The sequence below is a fragment of the Aspergillus costaricaensis genome, assembly GCF_003184835.1.
Source record: "Aspergillus costaricaensis CBS 115574 unplaced genomic scaffold BO79scaffold_25, whole genome shotgun sequence".
Classification (NCBI taxonomy): domain Eukaryota; kingdom Fungi; phylum Ascomycota; class Eurotiomycetes; order Eurotiales; family Aspergillaceae; genus Aspergillus; species Aspergillus costaricensis.
In genome coordinates, this window is record NW_020291825.1 from 548,360 (window position 1) to 567,655 (window position 19,296).

Here is a 19,296-nt window from a genome sequence, read left to right on the forward strand (position 1 = left end):
TCTCTCTTCCCCTCGGAAAGTCCCTCGTTCCTTGTTTCTAGGATCATTCCTAAATTTTTTTTTTATTTCTTAATTTTTTTTTATCCCCAATCATTCCATTTCATCCTACCTGCCAACTCGCTAAATGGACTGCCGCTAAGTCAATTGTCACTTGACGTTCCATTCCATTCCAACCTTTCCTCTCGTTTATACTTTCACCCTCGCCCGGTTCCTGGATGCCACTCTGGTTGATGCGGGGTGCCTCTGCCATTCGTTCGTCACTCGCTGCCGCAAACGGTCGCTCTCCTCTTTCTCCGATCTTCTCGTTGTCGTCAACGCTGAGCTGTCCACGAATCTCTCGTTAAAAATAACAAAAGAAAAGAAGATAAAAAAAAAAAAAAGTAATTGAGAAACCGTTAACAACAGAAGAAAAAGAAATAAGCGTTGGAATCGCAGTCGCTCGTTCATCTATCCCTGGCAGATTACTTTCTACTTGGTTTTCTCCATTGGAAGAGTCCAGCTCATTCCTCCTGAAGAAAGGCAAAACGAGGCAAGGTCACTCTTGCCTTCTCCGGTATACTTACTGCCCCATCCACCACTGCCCTCCGACCTTCTTCTTTCTTCGACAGCAGCAACAGCAACCAACAACACCACCCATCATGCCGTTGTTCAAACAGCTTCGTCGTCGCTCGAAAGCCAACTTTCACCCCAGCAAGTCGGCACCAGAGACAAAGTCCAACGAGTCTCAATCCAATGGGGACATGACTTCGGGAAAATCATCATCCACGCTTGAAACAGCCTCCTACAGCTCTCTCACTCCACCCTCATCAATCAAGCCAACTCTCTCTTCTCCTAATCTACCATCTCTTAGCGAAAGCAACGGCACCTCCAACAACGCTGTTTCTCCTCTTTCTGCGCCTCCCCAACGCCCTGGTCTTCTCACAGCTCCGTCGCAGCGGAATAGCGCCTATGTAAGTCAGACCCACACTGGGTGCGGTTCCTAGGCTGACCACTTGATTGCTCGCTGCAGTTTGGCAGTAATATGTCTGTCAATGGGGCTGTGCGGTCACCTACTCCCTCCTCTCCTTATGCGCCGAGGATCATTTCCATCTCCGATAACTCTTGGGTTTGTACTCCTTCGCTACTCTTTTATTCTCTGATTATGGCTACTATACCGATTGGTGCAATAAAGCTGACTTGCATTACTCGCCGATAGGTCCATCAAAAAGTTCTGCTGGTGTATGGCCAAATAGGAGACCCAAGACAACATCCGCTGGACGGAACTGTAACGGTTTCCCACCATCAGGACAGCTTCCCCTCGGTCCCGTGGCCCGTTACATCTGCTCACTTCAAGACCCTGGTGCACCTGGTTCCCGGCCCGAATCGCCTCCGCTTCGACTTTGTCACAGCCAAACATTCCTCCGGCAGTGCGCATCAGACCGTCCATACGTCGTATATCTGTATCAACTATCTTCCCTTGGTTAATACGCCGCCCTTGCACCTCGTCGTTCTGCTTGGAAAGGACTCCGATGGGACATTCGACGCCGTGCCCGAGAGACAACAGCGGGAAGGAAATGGTCTCGAAACTGCGATCCAAAAGTACCGCATGGCGGCGTACCTGTGGCAGGCATTCACTAGCGAACAGATGTTCCGTAACAACTTTGGCCGTCGGTGTTTCCGGTTCGAAGAAGAATGGCAAGCAGGCACTTTGAGCCGCCGCGATGCCATCAATGGCCAGATGCGGAACGAGGCCAAGGTCCACGTTGTTCGGACCGACAAGACGGTCGCAGAGCTCAGAGATCTCAACCTCGCCCAGCAGAATGACTCTGCTACCCACAAGGATGAGCTGTTCCGCATCGCACGAGATGCGGTGAAAGACCATTTCCGTCTTCGACCCGGTCAGAAGCAGTACGTCTCGGTCTTGCTTCTCGACTCCCATTGGGATGTAGGCACCCAGACCATCACTGGCCACGCCGCTCTGGGTTCAGGCACAGGGGATCTCAAGCTAGCGATATTTGGCTCCCACAGCCTGCAGAGCTATCCCACCAGCTTGGAGGATGTTGTCGACGCCTTGTCGGACTGCACCAGGACTGACACAGACTATGTGGCTAACGATTCCGGCGAGGGCGGTTCCAGCTGGGAAGCCGCCAATATCGGTATTGGTGCTCATCTCCATGAAGTCGGACACCTTTTTGGATGTCCACATCAGGAGTCGGGGATCATGCTCAGGGACTATGTTCGTCTTAACCGGACTTTCCTCACACGTGAACCGTTTGCGACTCGGACGAAGACGCAGGGCCTTAAACTGTGCTTGCCTCAAGATGAGTGTAGCTGGCATCGGCTCGACGCTTTACGTTTTCGGTTCCACCCCTGCTTCCGACTTCCTGGCGATGCTCCTGTGGGCTCGGATGATAGCGTTTCGGTTTGGCCTGTGGAGAATGGTAAAATCGTGTTTACTGCCTCGACGGGTATCGCATTCATGGAACTCTACGCTGAAGGTGACAATGTGTGCCACAGCTTTATCGAATACTTGAACAGCGAGTCGAGTAGCAACGGGCTACCAAGGCAGGTGACGGTGACGGAAAGCGAACTGCGACAACGCGTGTATGGCACCGAGAAAGAGAAAAAGAAGTCCATCCGCTTGGTCGTCTACTCTGGCGCCCTCGGGAGTCACAACATTGACTCGGTCAGCAACCTGAAGTCGAAGCAGAACTTGGTCAAGCTTCCCAAGAGTCATACCGGGTACAGAGGGAACAAAGTGGGCCTTTCGCAGCTCGAAGGTAGTGAACCGGAGCAGCTGCTGCTTGACTGTGCCTCTGTGTCGTCGACTAAGATCCTTACCTCTATTCGGATATATCACGATAATGCGCTCTATGGTCTGGAGTTCTTCTACGAGGATGCTACCAGTCAGCTTTTCGGCAATCGTGGTGGGAAGCCGGATGATTTTGTCCTCGGTAAGTTTTTTGTTACAATCCTGAAAGATTCACGCTCGGACATGGTCTAACAGTCGACAGATACCCGGAGAGGCGAAATCATACTTGGATTCTACGTTCGCGCTGGAGCGTGGGTTGATGGCATTGAGATTCTGACCAGCCAGGGCAGGAAGTCTGGCATTTATGGAAACGCCTCGGGAGGCTCAGGGTATGAAGAATCCCGTTACTGCCTTGGTTTTAGGACCGCTTTACTAATAAAAGTTCAGGTACACTCTGATTCCCCCACTTGGGTATAAGATTGCCGGCATTTCCGGCACCAGCGGACCCTGGATCGACGGTTTCTCACTGGTTATCATGCATTGATCACTGCATGTTAACCATAGTGTTACCTACGCTTCATCGCTTGTCTGATCATGATCATATTGACTCGCCTTGCAGCACCTGGCCCTGACCTCGAAGGAGGTTTCAGCAATATCATATTACTCAACTTGGGCATGCGCCTTATGCCATTCACCGAATGGATGTGCACATGGATTCACAAGCGCTTGCGTCTGATGTCACCTGCAGTTCGGTCCAGCTCGAAGTTCTGTTGGCCAGCCGCATGGCCGATCATCGAGCGGAATCGTGCAGACTAGAGCAGCGCAGTCTAATTGCCCCGCGCCTGAGCGCGCACGTGTCTATAGGTCATTACATTTCTTGTTTCTTCTTGTCTGCTTGCCATCTGAGTCTGGACTGTCTACATTGGGCGGCGCCCGGGAGTTGCGGTGGCTTTCATTCCTTGTCGTTTCTTTTGTCACTTCTTCTTTCTCTTTTTCTTTGCCGGTTCGAGCATTGTGCTGAGGGACTGTTACTGAATATATGGAACGGGTCAGCACACGGTGCATGCCATGAAATAAGCGGGACTTGGATCATGGCGATCATACTGGGGACATATTTGTTTAGGGGGCATAATTGATAGTTGGCCGAATGGCCCATAGATAATTGCATGCCAGTAATGGCACTTGATTCGTCCTATTGAATTAGTAGCTGTAGATGTTTGACAGACAAGCAGACCCTTCTGAAAGAGAACGAGAACGACTGATGGCGGCTAGATGCATCGGAGATAGGACATAGCCGTGACAGATCACCTGCTTCTCATCAAGTGCCTAACGATTCAGTATAGCTTCGCTGCACTTAATCGCGATCGCAACGGATGATATGCATAGCATCGGGATCGATCATACCTTCGTATGACTTGCATCTAGCTAGGATTAGGGATCCCGAATTTTTTGTCGGGGCAGTACAATGCATCCTGAATGGAACAGACCACGAGCTACCTGGACCATATTGCAAACACACTCTACATTGTCATGGACGGTCAGCGATTAAAACAATTCTCGAAATCTCTCACTCTATCCATGATATCCCTCGCCTTGCCACCTATTGCTTCTTCCAAAAATCCATCCATCCATTGACATACACAATCACATGTCTCCTACAGTACTACTTAGTACCTACTACCCCTTTTAGTTCCAACCGGTGAACCTAACTCTGCAACCGCCGTCATTTACTTAGGTAGGTACTGCTATTACTTACTTGCTCTAGTCGCGTCGATCGATCGATCAATCAACCTTAATTTCTTTTCCCTCCTTTCTTTTTCTTTTCTTATTTACCCTTTGACAGTGTGGGAGAAGTGGCCACCCCCTTAGTTTTTTTTACCTCTTGGTTACCTATACCTACTACCTACCCTTCGCTTTGGTTTGATCGCCCTCCCCCATCCATCCATCAGCCTTATGGTTCAGCCACGGCGTCAGGTACCCTACCTAGTCCCTTGGCCCTCTCAACCAATGGTTCTGGCCCGTGTCAGCCATACCGAACGCCATCCAGTCAGCCAAGTATGCTGGATGATGGGGTGGCGTTGGGTGGGATTGGCATTTGGAATAAGGAATAATACTTACCCTCCGTGTGTGCGTGTGTCACCTGCCCTCCCTCCCCCCCACCTCCTCCTCTTTCTGTTTTCTTATGCTTCCGTTGCCTTGGTGGGAAACCTTCTTTCTTTTCTTTCTCAGTGTAGAGTAGTAGTGGTGTAAGTTGTGTAAGTAGTTTAGGATATGAGAGACTTTGTCGCGTTACATGTTGGCGGGCTTAGCTTGGTTACATCTTGTGCTCCTTCCTTCATGGGACTAGTATAGTATATGATGGGATGGTTGTTAGGGGTATGGATGTGGATGGACGGATGGATGGGTGTCTGTGCGGGATGGAGGTTCATACTTACTTACTTACACACTGCTACTTAGTTACTTGAGCTGTGTACTGTGTAGCTTGGGGGCGAATGGCTGTCAAAGCTTGCTGCTTCTTTTACTTCTTTGGGATAGTATAGTTACTTGGGTGTGTGGATATGTACAACTCTGGGGGTGGTGCTTTGCTGGTAGAGTGTAACTTGGTGAGGTTGGTAGTTGTTATTTCGATGGGAGGGTATATTTGAATAGTAATTGATGTGATTTGAGGTATGAACGGAACGGAGTATCTAGATAGAGGTAACTCATATCTAACTATCTACTACTTACTTACTCCTCCCTATATTATTGTAGATAGAACTGACTATACTTACTATAGCACTTCACCCTCTGTTAAGTTACATCGTACTTCCCGGTAATTACATGTTCATCCCAGTGACAGACCCAGCAATTCGGTAAATTCGTATGTATTGTAGGAACCAGTATTAATAGTATACTATGTATGCAAGTATTCTTCTCAGGGACAAGGAGAATAAAAGATAGAAAAACGATCCATTGGGCACTGAATAAATTGATCCATTGGGCATCAAGCATGGAACAGCGCGACCGTTCGAACATTCCACATTGATTCCACGCAAGGGGAAAATCATCATCGCAGGAGAGCAAGTCAAGATTTGTAAAAAGCAGAAGAAGGTTGCGTTTGCTTGCTTACTTTTTGTCCTTACGGATCAATAAAGCCAAGTAAAATGGACTAGTCCTGTCACTATCTACGCCACAATGGGATTATTTATCAGCAAATCGATTTAGAATAGCGCGTGGTGGTACATTAATAGAGTTACCAGTTGCTAGTAGTGGTCGCTCCTCTATCTGTCCAAATCTCTATCTATATTCCGAAGCAGTAGTTGTTATTACATGGTTGGAAAAGGGCTATTACCCGAAACGGGATCAATATCATCTGCAAGTCACATGTAATGTATGTATTGCTACCTGACCGGAGATTTTGTTTCATGGAACCACCCAAGTTATCAATGAACCATGGAACAATAGTTTCCCTTGGGGGGATGGAGATGAAATTCAATTGAATTTCCTGCCTATGGTGGTATGGTGTGTATTTCCTTTTTTGGTTGGGGGGTTGATCTTCTGGTTCTTCTTTTTCTTCTTCCTCTGCCCTATGTATAGCAGTGTATGTGGCCACTAGGTTATGAATTACTGCTCGCTTACTTACGGAGAGTAAGTAGGTATTGTATAGCGAGAATAATAATAGATTCTTAATGGATTTGCTACTGTAAGCAATAGGGTCCTCTACTATGGAACTATCATGTAAGTCACCAAGTAAGTAAGCAGTAGATCTCCCCAACTCGTCTACCTACTTACATAAAGTATCTGTCTGCCTGTCACTCACCCACTGATCTACGAAGTAAGTATCGAGATGATCACGCACATACCGGTCGCCAAGCGCACGCCATATTTTACTTAATCATCATGGAGGCAAATAAAGCAAAACAAAAAAGAAAATACCTATAAGTCGGTACTTTTTAAGCATATCCCGAATCCCGAATCTACATAAATAGTAAGTACCACTTAGTTTACCCGCATTGAGTAAAATGTCTCACCTGCTTACTTTTCGACCATCTCAGCACGGGCACAAGTAGTGGTTTAAACACTACGCTAGTTACAAAAGTCATCAATTAGATAGAAGATAGAAAAGAATGATCTCTGATCCCATCCTTCAACACGTAATGATAAAGTCATCGCATCGATCGAACGAATCAATCACTCAATCAATCTGATTTCCAAATGACAACCAGTAAGTAGATCGATCCCGCTTCCGTTCGAACCGACAGACAGACAGACAGACGGGAAGAAAAGAAAAGAAAGAAAGTAAAGTTCCACTACTAGTTCAAGTTAAGTATATTTGCCACCCTCGCTCTAAAACATCCCTGCACCTTCACCCCCTCCCTCCCTCCCTTCCTCTCTCTCCCCCTCCATCATTTTTCTTCTCTGCCGTCCGACACGGCAGAGAGCGGGAGTGCGTGACCTCTTCTGATTCGATCGGAACCATGGATCACACAGCCTCACACGCCTTATCATGAACTTCATAGGATATTAATTAACAGAGCAGAAAAAGTGGCAGCACACTGCCATAGTAGTAGTGGCTTACTTCATTGTTCATCTAGTGGGCTGATGACTTTTTCACTCTCCGCGGGGATGGTAATGGTGGGTAGTTAATTTGGATGACTGACATTTGACTGGGGAATCCATGTCGTGCATGGCGCTTGTTCCCTTCCCATCGCTTGCTTGTTCGCCTCATCTGGGCTTTTGTGGCTTCAATTGCCGGAGATGGTAATGCCGGGTGAGTTTCATAAAAGTGATGAATGTATTGTTGCTGGCGAATTGTATTGGATGTTGTTGGTTGAGTTTTTACGTATTTCGTCCTACTGGACTTTCAATTCTTTCTGAGTTTTAACAAAAGTACTAACCTACCTAGTAGTCTACCTGGCTGTGGTCTGTGAGTTATCCCATTTAATACTTATTGTGGTTACATTCAAATGCTGAAGTTTATTCTTCATCCGTTTTAGTTAATATACAGTGTAGTTAGTAATTGGCCATAGCTGACATCGTAATCCCGCTCTACAATTAAAACCAAACACTAAATGAATAACAAGACCATATTTGTAAACCCCGTAAAGCACTTACCAGCATCTATACATCGTCAGTACATTAAAATCATACAACTACTATACCATCGACCTACCCCAATACTAGTAGTAGTACTAACCACCGACAAAAGAGGAGAACATCCACCTACCTCAACGCCACCGACCCCATTCTTTCTTTCTTCTCTCCATCATCCCAGACATCCACTATACATTAGTAGTTAGTAGTTAGTAGATAAAAAGTAGATACTTTAGTAAGTTCTACTTACTCCATGATAATCCAACATATCCACAAGCATTGGACCATTCCCTCTTAATCCTTGATTGATGTAAGCCATCATTTCCTCCATCAACCAGTAGTAACCCCCCTTTCCCCTCCGGAGAATATATGCGGTTATTCATTCCCTTAAGTAAACTAGGTTAAGTAAGAAATCTTGACTTGGCGGGTTGCGAACGAACCACTTAACACCCAACCCACACATTCGCATCCACAATTCCCTTATGGCCCGTGTCCGTCGGATTGTCCATCCGTGCCGTTTGTTTTTTTCCACTTTAATCCCCTGTTGAATCTTAATTGGGCTGGGCTGAGCGGGTAGGTACTACTACTATGTAGGTGGGTTGTTCCAGATTCCGGGTTTAGAACCCACTGGAGGTGTTTGGTGGTTGGTTTCTTGGTTCGTGGTATATTTTCTACGGCAGTTGTGGGAGGATGTTCGGGTTGGTTGTGTAACTACTGTTCTCCCGTGTTGTTTGAGGGACTGTACTACTAACCATTTATTCTTCCTTTCTTTGTTCCTCTTTTATCAATTATTATCAATTGGTATTCGGTTCCGTCGGATATTCAATTCTCTCGGATAACCACCCACGAATTATGAACCTTCTTCAGTTCTTCAGTCATTTCTGCAAGGTATGTAAGTCATGTCTGTCTGTCTATACCTTTGTTATCTGTCATGTATGTATAAAGTTTCTTTTTTATCTTCTTCATTTCGTCAGGACTAATATGCATTGAACATACCGAATGCGGGCATGATTACCTTTGTTATGTACTAACTATGGGGTGTAGTGGTAGTTGATGTAAGCAAGCATGTATGTTGTCATGCAGCACGACATGACTTAGTTAACTGAAGGATTGTTAGCCGCGCAAGAAGCTTCCGCGAATAAGATTGCTTCGTCGAGTAGTACTACATATTTGGACTGTGTGGTAGGAGCTTAGAGACGGGTTGTAGGTAGGTGTGTCTGTGTGTGCCTTGCTGCTTACAGTTCTTCAAGTTCTGTCTTGAGTTGTTGTGTGGTGTGATTTCATGATATTTCGTGGGTTTCGGAGTTGCTGTTGTTGTGGTCTTTTATTTGGTTGTTCGTGTTGTTTATCATACCATTACCATGGCGGCAGTCCGAGTTCATGGTGACTTGGGATAAATATATATATTCTACTATCCAAATGCGATTAGCATCACTAGTAGGTTTCTCTAACAGAAGATCACCTCAAGCACAAATCTAAACCTGTTTCTCAATACGACATGATAGAAGTCTCAAGTCTCCTGACAATCACTATCCAATCAGTCTAGCATCATGGCAGTGACAGACAGATAAGCGACAGCATGACAGGGGGAGAATGGGCCCCGCGATAAGGGAAGGACTGGAGTCCAAAACATACTAAAGCAGCCACAATATACACCTCATTGAAGATCTCTGGATCACGACTGGTCAAAAGTAAAGGGATTAATTAGTACTTACAGTTTACTTACTTGTCATCTCATGCATGCTGTCTACACCGACTGAGTCAGTGGCAGGACTATTGACTTAGTTTATCATCGGACAGAGACTGCATCGCATCGCGTCGCATTGCATCTGCGGGATTGTTGAAACATAATAGCATAACATCATCTCATCTACTGGTGTTGTGTTGTGTGTTGTGCTGTGTTGTGCTATGCTGCTCGCGTCTAGACCGATCCCGTCCATGACGTTAGTCAAAGTAGTACTACTACTTAGTAGTTACCCCAAATCTCAAAGCAGAAATGCGGCAATGCGCAATGCGCAATGCACCTGCGCATGCTGGTGGGGAAAGCCGAAAAAAGTAGTGAGCTAAAAAGGGATTTGGCTAGTGACTGTGTAAGCAGCGCAGCAATAAAAAAAAAAGAAAAAAGGAACTCCTGAATGTTATGATGTAATCTGGGGACTGGCCGTCTTCGTAAACCATCAACGATTGGTGCATATGTGGCGGGTCTATCTTCCTTCCCCTTGACTCGGAGCAGTCGTCCAACGAATCAGAGCGAGCGTTGTCATGAATTCTATCGCACGACACTCTGCTTAAACCGAACCTATCATTTCCACTCCAGGTAACCAGGGTACTATACCCGTAGCAATTGTCAGTTCTGAAATTCCTCCAGATGGCAGGCATGAACTGTCAGCCCCCCCTCCTCTCTCTCACCCCGGTACCCCTGAGACGCATGACGTAACTTGTGCTTCTTGTCTTCGAAAGAGGAAACAGATTTCTATGTTTTGGTGGTTTCGTCTGACCATGGTCAGCATGAGATTAGGAGTCCAATGCGTTCATAGACGAGCTCCGTTTGGTCGGTGCCTTAGTAGCTTTTCTGCTTTCTATTTCTCTTCAGGTGTCTCCTTCATTGGTATTGGCTGAGTATTGTGTGTAAGGAGGGTGCTAACTTAGCCCAGCTGACTAAGGCTAACTACGGGAGTGTCACTTTCGCATTCCCCAGGCCAACGACACGGCTGTTTAGGTAATAAGGTTCTGAGGAACTCCGTCCGATGTGACCCGGGGACCGACATCCCATGTTTCTGATTGGCGGGACATCATCCCAAGCAATCGGCGTCGGTCTAGCCCTACATCCCTTTACATTTCTCATACAATCCCTGTACACAGTATGATACAGTATCAGCCGTCGATGCTCGCAAAAAGTGTAGAGTCCCATAGCTCTGGTCGGTGAGAAGAATGATATTCTCTGAGACGTAAACCTACCAAGTTACTGATTTAATTTGCTTCTGTTGACCTGCAGCATCAAGCAGTGTGAAACCAAACCTTGTGCGTCTGTGCTTGGCGCAGGTTTGTGTCATAATTGTCCATATCCATGGTTGGCGGGTGCTTCATGGTTCGATACTCCCCAGTAAGACCCCGTGCACGACAGAATAAGCTCCCGGCCCAGCTTTCGACTCCATTTCGACTCCATAACTGTCGCTAAGGAAGTCGGGATGTTTCACTTCCAAGCACGCATTGATAGGATTTACCCACCGCGCTCCTTTTTCTCCATATACATGCGTCCTCCACTGTCCAAGGCCAGTTAGTCAGTCAGTCAGTCAGCCTGGAACCCAGCTGCCCGCAGTTATGTGTGTGATCCATCTCATCTGCTCCCTCATCCCTTTCCTTTTTAGACTTCCATGTCCCATGTCGGTATGGGATAATGTGAGACCAATCGCAGACCGTATATACTGATTCCAGTGAAGATGCGTTGTCAGAATAGATAGATAGGCTGTGGGAGGAGCGCTACTACCCTACCCAGGACGCGGACACCGTCAATCATATAATGACACTGGTGCCATGTGATAACGCTTGCAGATCAATAGGCTGAATTGGTCTGGCCGAATGCCTACTTCGGCAATAGTCCGCTTTTTTTCTTTTCTCTTAAATTAAATGTCAATTTGGTGGCTCCACCCAATGTGGACGAATTGGGGTAGGAAGGTGGAAAAACTAAAAGATGCTTCTAGATACCTCTTTTCTTTTAGACCCGCGACCGGATACTCGCGAGGCTGGGAGTGAGCGGGCATAGTAGCAGAAGCAGTAGCAGCAGCAGCACCCTCGCGTATGTACAGGAAAGAGGGGAAGGAGATAACCCTTCCTCCAAAACCGGGATTAGTGTTGTTGTGAGCTGTTGCTGTTGTTGTTGTTGTCCTCCGCTACCGGCCTCGGGAATGTTCCATTTCTTTCCCTTTTCCTTTTCTTTCCATGAAGATAAAAGGTGTATGTTGTCGGCAGAGTGTATTAGGAAGTGTCGTAGTTGTTGAGGTGAGTATTCGGTACGCTGTGCATAATAACCGCGGTTCACAGCCGCGCCATAGATACTGAAAGAGGATATAGGTAACTAAGTAACCTAACTGAGTAGGGAGAGAAGGTATGTACTTTTACACGCACGTCCAACTCAAAAGAACCACTACTGCCACATCTGTATGGATGCCTGAGTTACCATTGGCTTGGGATGGGCTTACAGTCTTGTGGCTGATCGTTGACTGCTAAGGTACCGCCCATGAAGTGTCCCAGGTACTGTGTAGGGCTGGGCATAGCCCACGGCGCATGGCAAGTCAATGACTTTTTTCTGTATTCTCATGGGGCTGTCAGTGCACTGCTCTTACTGTGTTCTGTTTCTTGGGAGGATGACGTAGGACCCGAGTTTAGTAAATGTGCCTGTTCATTGGGAAATCGGAAATCGGCTCGAACCCACTTCATTGGCGTCTTGGCCCCGGTTCCATTGTATGGACTGACACCGTATCGTGGTCGCTTCGGTGTTAATGATCGGTGCAGGTGGTGGCCTCTATACCTATTTGTGTATTATTGGTCTTGGGGACTACTATACCCGCTAGAGTCCAGACTGCGCTGGTTTCACAAGGCAGGATAACCGAGCAGAGGAGATATGATGATCCGAACGTTTGGAATGTTGAGGAACAGGTTATTATGACTGCCGGGGATTTATTGAAATGTGGCAGAAATGGTTGGGAGCCCTATACTACCTTTGCTGGCTATCCAGTAGTAGTGCTTATAACAACTACTAAGTAGTTCTGGTGTAGTTATTGTTGTGGTATAATACAGAAACCGTAAAGTACAGCTGTATATGCGAATGGTAAAATACAGATGTAATACGACGGGATATTACTATTTACCGGATCCACACCACCCCTCACACCCTCCCCACTGATCCTGGGTCTCTTCTGGTTGAGTCCGACCCAGAAAATCATCTCGGAGACTGACCCAGAGATTAATCTACTTTTCCAAAAAGTATATTTATGAAAAAAAAAAAAAATAGAAAATAGAAAAAAAAAGGAAAAAAGAAAAGAAAAGTGGATTAAATAGAGGAAAAGAATAGCAGGAACCGACAGAGAAAGAAAGAGAAAGCACCGAAAGGGACAGAAGAGTTTCTGGAAGGTTTCCTTCATACCTACCTCATTTGCGCTTTTTTATCACTCAACCAACCGTTATTATTGCACGTCACCACGCCTCCCATGTGGTCCCTTTTTCTCTTCTTTTATTAATAACTATCACATTCTTTCCACAAATCCTCCGATCCCAGAAAAGAAAAGAAAAAAGAAATCTCTTGCTAAATCTTTTCGGATTGCTTTGCTCCCTCTTAGTTGAGAGGTACTCGGCTTCATCCTCTCAGCGTCCATATCCACCCTACATCCGAACTATTATTGGGGGCTTGTCTTACCGTCTAGTTCCAGCAGACTCCCCCAACATTCATCATCACCTTCCTCTTTTCCACACTCTCTCCTCCCCTCCTTTGGGCCCTCAAGTACTACTTCCCCTTCCTCTTCCTCTTTCTTTTTCTTTTTTTACCCTTTTATCGCCTCCCCGCTATTCCTGTACATTTTTATACGGCATACGTATCTTCTTTCTCGCCTGTCGCTTCCTCTCCTCTCCTCTTCTTCTTCTCTCTCTCTCCTCTTTCTCCTTCTCTCTTCCTCTCTCCCTTTGCAGTCGTCCTCATTCTCCCACCGCCGCCTCTCATATGATCTCTGAGTAAGGGGCGCATCCGCTATAAACCCAATACCTGCCAAAACCCGTTCTCGTCTTCGAATACCACTCGGACCTCTTCCCCAAATTATTCCCACCCCCTCCTCTCTTTGTCTCCGCTCCTCGCGATCCTCGATATCATCTTGAAGCCGCCCACTTTGTGGTCGCAATCCCTGCGATCGCTACCATCCCCCCCGATAGACCGTGATTGGGATGTGACACTTGAGCCGTCTCCACCGCATTTCAGAATTACATGCTTTTTTCCCACACTCCTAAAATAACGGATCGGGAAACGTATACATACATACAACCACCGCCCTTCCCTCCCCTCTCCGAATAACTTCGAGGCCCGGATCGAATAGCGCTTGGCGATCCGAATGCCACCTTCACCCTCGAACGCCTTCTTGTTTTCTCCTGGATTCCACGTCTCTCCATAAATCATCAAGCGCCGTCGAATACCACAACGGAATAAGCAATTTACTACCTCCGACCGTGTCGATGATGTTCCGCAACAGGTACGTCGCTATATTGAATACCGATGCTGCGTTTTGTCGACGAGTCGCCCGCCATTCTCATGCTAACCGGACTACCACCCTTGCAGAAAGAATTCTCAAAAGCCAGACGATGAGCTCATCCAGAGATTCCAAAAAACCTTCTCAGACGTTGTTCCCCCAGTCACTCACCGCAATGCCACGCGCTTCGGTCAGATGCCCATTGGACCTATCACTCCAGCTAGGTAAATACGCCCTTTTTCATTTTTCGATACCCCAGTATCTGCCTTAATCTATTCTTTTCTCTCTCATCATTGTGTTGGTTATTTTGGAGCTCGAAGAAATCTTTGGGCGAAAGCTAACATGATATTTCTGCGCCAGATTGAGTATGAACAACGATATGAAGCTCAATGATCCTACACCCCGCGCCACGGAAGATATGCGTTTTGCAGCGCCTTTTGTCGATCCGAATGCTGTCTCTTATGTGAACCCACTACAGCCACATGGCTACTATACTCCCAACTCAGGTGGTCTGGGTGCAGTATACCACAGCCAAGCAGGAGATTTGCATACCCCTGGCATGGGTTTGAGCATGATTACTCCGCTCTCTCTTCCGCAGCAGATCTCCGCGGCGACCATCAACCCCGGCACTGCAGCTTTGGGCCTCGATCACTTTGACCAGCAGTACATCCCGCCACACTTCCACAACCCCCAACCGTTTGCTCAGCAGCCAGCATTTGCGCCCGGTGCTTTCGTTCAGAGTGATGCAGGTTACGATGCCATGGACGAATCTGTCGAAGAACTCTCTCTAAATGATGTGGATATGCAGGGTAATGCGTCTTCTCACTACGTTACGTCAACAATTCAGGACGATCAAGCGAGTATGCACAACCCAGGTGAAACGTGAGCGCTCCACCCTTTTCATCATGTTTGTTCGATCGCTAACCGTGCTGGACGCTACAGGTTTCGCTATCATGTCACTTTGCGCGCTCCCACAGCCATGATCAACCATCAAGCCGAGATTCCAGTCACATATCTCAATAAAGGCCAGGCATACTCAGTTTCCGTGATTGATTCTACTCCGCCGCCCATGACCACGCAACCGATCAAATATCGTACCTTCATCCGTGTGTCTTTCCAAGAAGATGAGCAGAGGGCAAAGCCGGCTGCTTGTTGGCAGTTATGGAAGGAAGGTCGGGGTTCCAATGAAGCGCATCAACGAGGCGGAAAGCTCCAAGCAGTGGAATACGTCGATCCCATACAAGGCGGCATTGAAGACACGAAGAACCGGCAAATCCAGCTCGAGAGCTCATCGTTCGATGGTTTCTGCGTCACCTGGACACTCAACCCGTCAACTGGAGTTTCGGAGTGCTCGATTCCGGTTCGATTCAACTTTTTGTCGACGGACTTTAGCCATTCTAAGGGTGTGAAGGGTATTCCGGTCAGATTGTGCGCAAAGACAGAGATGGTCTCTCCTGACGATTCGAGCTCAACTTCGGGCAAAGAATCGGAGGTGTGCTACTGCAAGGTCAAGCTTTTCCGCGACCATGGTGCTGAGCGGAAGCTGTCCAACGACGTCGCTCATGTCAAGAAGACCATCGAGAAACTTCGACAACAGATTGCTCAAGCCGAGATGGGCGCCGGTAACTACGGGAAGCGCAAGCGTAGCAATGGCTCCATTGCACTTAAGGGTGCCGATCCGCGCCCGGCCAAGATTACCAAGCACAAACGGACATGGTCTATGGGCTCGCAGGACGGCCCTGGCAAGATGTCTTTGGAGGACGATCTCCATGCAAAGCTCGCGTTGATGCAAGACATGTTCACGTCAACGCGACCGGTAAGCATTCTGGGATTGCGGGGCGAGGAGCAAGACGACCCGGACTTGTTCCCTGTCATGCTCCCCGAGTCGCGGGAATTCCTCAAACGGGAGAACAGCCGTGGATCCCGCTTCAGTATTGATGGCGCATCCCTGCATGCCGTTTCGCCCACCAGCAGTAGCATCTCAATAAACTCGCCATGCCACCCGACCAACCTCCAGTCGAACATGTTCTATGACTCGGCGTACCATGGATCCCTGAGCACATCTCGAGAGAACTCGCGCCCGTGCTCTGAAGTCCTGGGCGACAAGGTCACACTAAAGCATCCCGTCAAGGTACCGAAAGTGGCTTCGACTGACGGTAGCGCGCCCATGGGATTCATAGAGGCGGTAGACATTGACCCAACTTACCGACCCCCCGCGGAGCGTCCAGTAAAGCCAAGTAAGTTAAGCTTGTAACCTTTAAAAGATACGCGAACTGACCCATTCCTAGTCGCGTGCTTCTACGTACGATTCCCACGCAACGATCAGCGTTCGGATGACTATTACCGGGCCGTCTATTTGACTGAACGGACGGTTCGCGATCTAATGGAGAAGATCTCCATGAAGCAGCGCATCGACCCTCAGCGCATTGTACGAGTTCTCCACGTCAAGCAAAACGGCCTAAAAATAATGGTAGATGATGATGTCGTTCGCGAGCTCCCAGACGGCCAAGACATGGTTGTCGAGATTTCCGAGGCGTCATCATTCGAGACCGCAGCAGCTACGGGATCGGGAAACATAAGTCCAGCCGTTGAGGTCAAATTGAGCTACTAATCCTGCCGCTCGGCAAATCACGACGCTCTTTTCGTCCTTCGTCACTCGCAAACTTCACTTTCGTCTAACATTTTTGTTGTCTCAACCCTCAACAAGGGGTTTCTTTCTTTCGGTACGGATTTCAGTCTTTTCAGTCTTTTCGGCGCCTGGTGCGTGGCATGAGGTACGCTTGTTCGCATACATTACTCAAGCGCATGCCTCATATTCGGAGTTTGGGATTGCTTGCATCAATCTACGGGGCGTTCGTTGGATAGGGAATAATACACGAGTTCCCGAGCAATGATACCCTGTCGCCATATACGTGCTTTGTTTGGTGTCTTTATCTTTGTGTGTTGTATCATTGACGATATCCTAAACTTTTCCTTGTCGGCAATGTCGTCTGGGTTTGGGGATACACGGCCCCGGCAATGGTTCGATTTTTCTTGATGATATTATCTGGTTTGTAATTTCGAGGATCTGGTTGAGGTACGAGGAATACGATAGATACCCTGTCCATTCTTGTCGGAATTACTTCACTGCTGTTGTTGCGTTTCTTTATTTTCTTTTCAGACCGGCATACCGAGATGGTTTCACTATTTCTCCCCTCTTGGATGGCCTGGGTGTTTCCGTTATCGGATGGGCTATAACTGGCTCTTCCTGTTATGATCCAAGCTTCAGCGTCTACGCAGCACAGAATGATGTCTTGACTTGTTTCGTGTGCGCTGTGATGGGTTCCGCGTGCAGACGTGCCTATACTTCGGACACATGAAGATGAACGGGTTTGAAGCTGCTATTCATGTTACATCAAAAGCACTAGGTTGGATATACGACAGACCCGTGCAATAGAGAGGTTATAATATCTGGAACAGATTTCCATCGTATTTCCGTAAGATATCCGAATATAGTCCGAGACTCGCCACTCAGCTCCTGGAATAGTATAGTACACAGGAACTGAAGATCAACACATGCAACCATGTCACCAGGACTGAATCTCCGAGGATGAGAGAGAACAAAGCACAGACCCCGAATGTAATTCCATTGGCGAGGAAAATGGATCCCAGCTAGCAATTACATCATAACCGACGCTGGGCTAGACAGTTACGTAGATAGACTACTGTGGATATGGGATAGAATAAAATGGACAATAAGGAAGGTGACCCATGGGACCTCCTGTGGGCCACCAGTCTACAAAGTAGTAAGGTAGCCGACAGGCCGCGCTAAAAAGTCACTGTTAGGGCCCTTTTCCTCCTCCGGCAACGCTCGGCGCACACCGGAAAAACACAGCGCGTAATATTACTGGCGGATGCCAGATCCGCCCCCACTGACTCTCGAATGGCTCCGGAATCATCTTTACCGTTCGTTTTGGTTTGATTTGATTTTTTTTTTCTTTTCTATTCAAAGTGGGGAATGGCTTTTTTTCTTCTTCTTCTTTTTTCTCAGTAAATTGGATGGTAACTATGGTCCCTGCTACTACTAGCTCTTAGCTAACATCGTCATTATCTTCTCTATGTTCCACTAAAATCTCCTCCTCATTCCCATCATCCCATGGTATGTTCATTGGGGTTATGTGTGTGCGTGTGTATCTGCCGAGCATGTACCCGTCCCTTCTTTCTGCTTTATTTTTATTCTTCCGAAGCGTGCCTTTTACCCTTTTTGGGCAGGGTAACGGGGGGTCAGTTCTTTGTTTCGTTGAGAGGGGTCAGTCAGTCATCTGTCGCACATGCTTACCTTTCGCGGCCCCCCCCCCCTTGCTACGTAGGCCATTGCCTTATGCGGAGATGAGTTCCCGATCGGGTATATGGTTGGTTTTTAGGAAGTAGGAACTACTCCGTTCATTTCATCTACTCCGTACATACTCCAGTTTTTCTGTATCCATAGATCCATCTATGCCATTTTTTGGGTGTAGATTTGGAGTAGGTAGTAGTAGGCTTACGACGATCGAGTTCGGGGTGAAGTAATAGTATATGGTTTGGCTGGATGTGTTGGTATTGTATGTATGTATGTATTGATGGGGGTATTTTTGTATGGTTTGTAAGGATGTATGTAAGTAAGTATGTATGTATTGATCGGAGTACATGGAATTGTTTGCTGCGTAGATAGATAACTAACTATCTAACTAACTACTTGACTAGCTGGCTTGTGGCTGTCGTGTATATGTAGTATAAAACTGGGCTGGCGCCATGGCGCTGCGGGTGGTGGTTTTGGTGGCTGGCCCCGTCGAGGTGCATACTGCATACATACTAGTTGGTTTATGGGATGTATAGTTGGAGGTATTATTATATTATTTGAATACTAAGTCTCTTGGGAGGGTGTTGATGGATTGTTGGATGGGTTTACGGGTGGCTTTACTACTACTTAGAATGGTGTTTTGACATAGATGAAGAAGTAGTTAGATGTATAGTGGTGATGGTATTATGCTTTCTTTCATGTCGGTAGTTCTGCAAGGGTACCTGAACAGAAGCCACCAATGAATACAGAGCGCAAAAGTGAAACGGTATCGAGTAGATAAGACAGTAGGTAACGGATCACCGAGCGGATTGTACAACGTGGTCTAAGTCAGGGGGTTCAGTAGCCATGGTTCTAGACTCGCGGTATGTCTCAACGATAATAAAAAATTAACTTTTTAGTTTCTGTTTATTGCAAGCGCTATCGGGGGGGGGGGGGGGGGGGGG

General features: G+C 47.2%; 5 protein-coding genes across 5 annotated transcripts; 2 read left to right on the forward strand and 3 right to left on the reverse strand.

Annotated features, from left to right (window-relative positions):
- The first annotated feature begins 435 nt into the window (after positions 1–435).
- BO79DRAFT_37194 (zinc metalloproteinase family protein) lies at positions 436–3,432 on the forward strand. The gene is made up of 5 exons (XM_025689141.1): positions 436–950; positions 1,010–1,105; positions 1,196–2,933; positions 2,994–3,120; positions 3,179–3,432. The coding sequence occupies exons 1-5, from the start codon at positions 639–641 to the stop codon at positions 3,273–3,275; spliced, it is 2,370 nt and encodes a 789-aa protein (XP_025537414.1). The 5' UTR covers positions 436–638; the 3' UTR covers positions 3,276–3,432.
- A 1,817-nt stretch (positions 3,433–5,249) lies between these two features.
- On the reverse strand, positions 5,250–6,760 carry BO79DRAFT_219909 (uncharacterized protein; the record flags this gene model as incomplete). The annotated part of the gene is made up of 11 exons (XM_025683469.1): positions 5,250–5,418; positions 5,459–5,468; positions 5,503–5,518; positions 5,573–5,624; positions 5,841–5,885; positions 5,968–6,011; positions 6,354–6,433; positions 6,503–6,538; positions 6,574–6,600; positions 6,647–6,687; positions 6,750–6,760. The coding sequence occupies 11 exons, from the start codon at positions 6,758–6,760 to the stop codon at positions 5,250–5,252; spliced, it is 531 nt and encodes a 176-aa protein (XP_025537415.1).
- A 4,695-nt stretch (positions 6,761–11,455) lies between these two features.
- BO79DRAFT_270779 (uncharacterized protein) lies at positions 11,456–13,013 on the reverse strand (the record flags this gene model as incomplete). Its single annotated transcript, XM_025687309.1, has 6 exons — positions 11,456–11,859; positions 12,004–12,103; positions 12,148–12,326; positions 12,523–12,527; positions 12,673–12,772; positions 12,952–13,013. 6 exons carry the CDS (start codon positions 13,011–13,013, stop codon positions 11,520–11,522), a joined length of 786 nt encoding a protein of 261 aa, XP_025537416.1. The 3' UTR covers positions 11,456–11,519.
- A 558-nt stretch (positions 13,014–13,571) lies between these two features.
- On the reverse strand, positions 13,572–14,091 carry BO79DRAFT_37228 (uncharacterized protein). Its single transcript, XM_025689142.1, has one exon. It carries the CDS (start codon positions 13,962–13,964, stop codon positions 13,611–13,613), a length of 354 nt encoding a protein of 117 aa, XP_025537417.1. The 5' UTR covers positions 13,965–14,091; the 3' UTR covers positions 13,572–13,610.
- On the forward strand, positions 14,024–16,645 carry BO79DRAFT_219911 (grainyhead-like protein; the record flags this gene model as incomplete). Its single annotated transcript, XM_025683470.1, has 5 exons — positions 14,024–14,037; positions 14,124–14,258; positions 14,395–14,916; positions 14,977–16,271; positions 16,323–16,645. The coding sequence occupies 5 exons, from the start codon at positions 14,024–14,026 to the stop codon at positions 16,643–16,645; spliced, it is 2,289 nt and encodes a 762-aa protein (XP_025537418.1).
- Between the last annotated feature and the right edge of the window lie 2,651 nt (positions 16,646–19,296).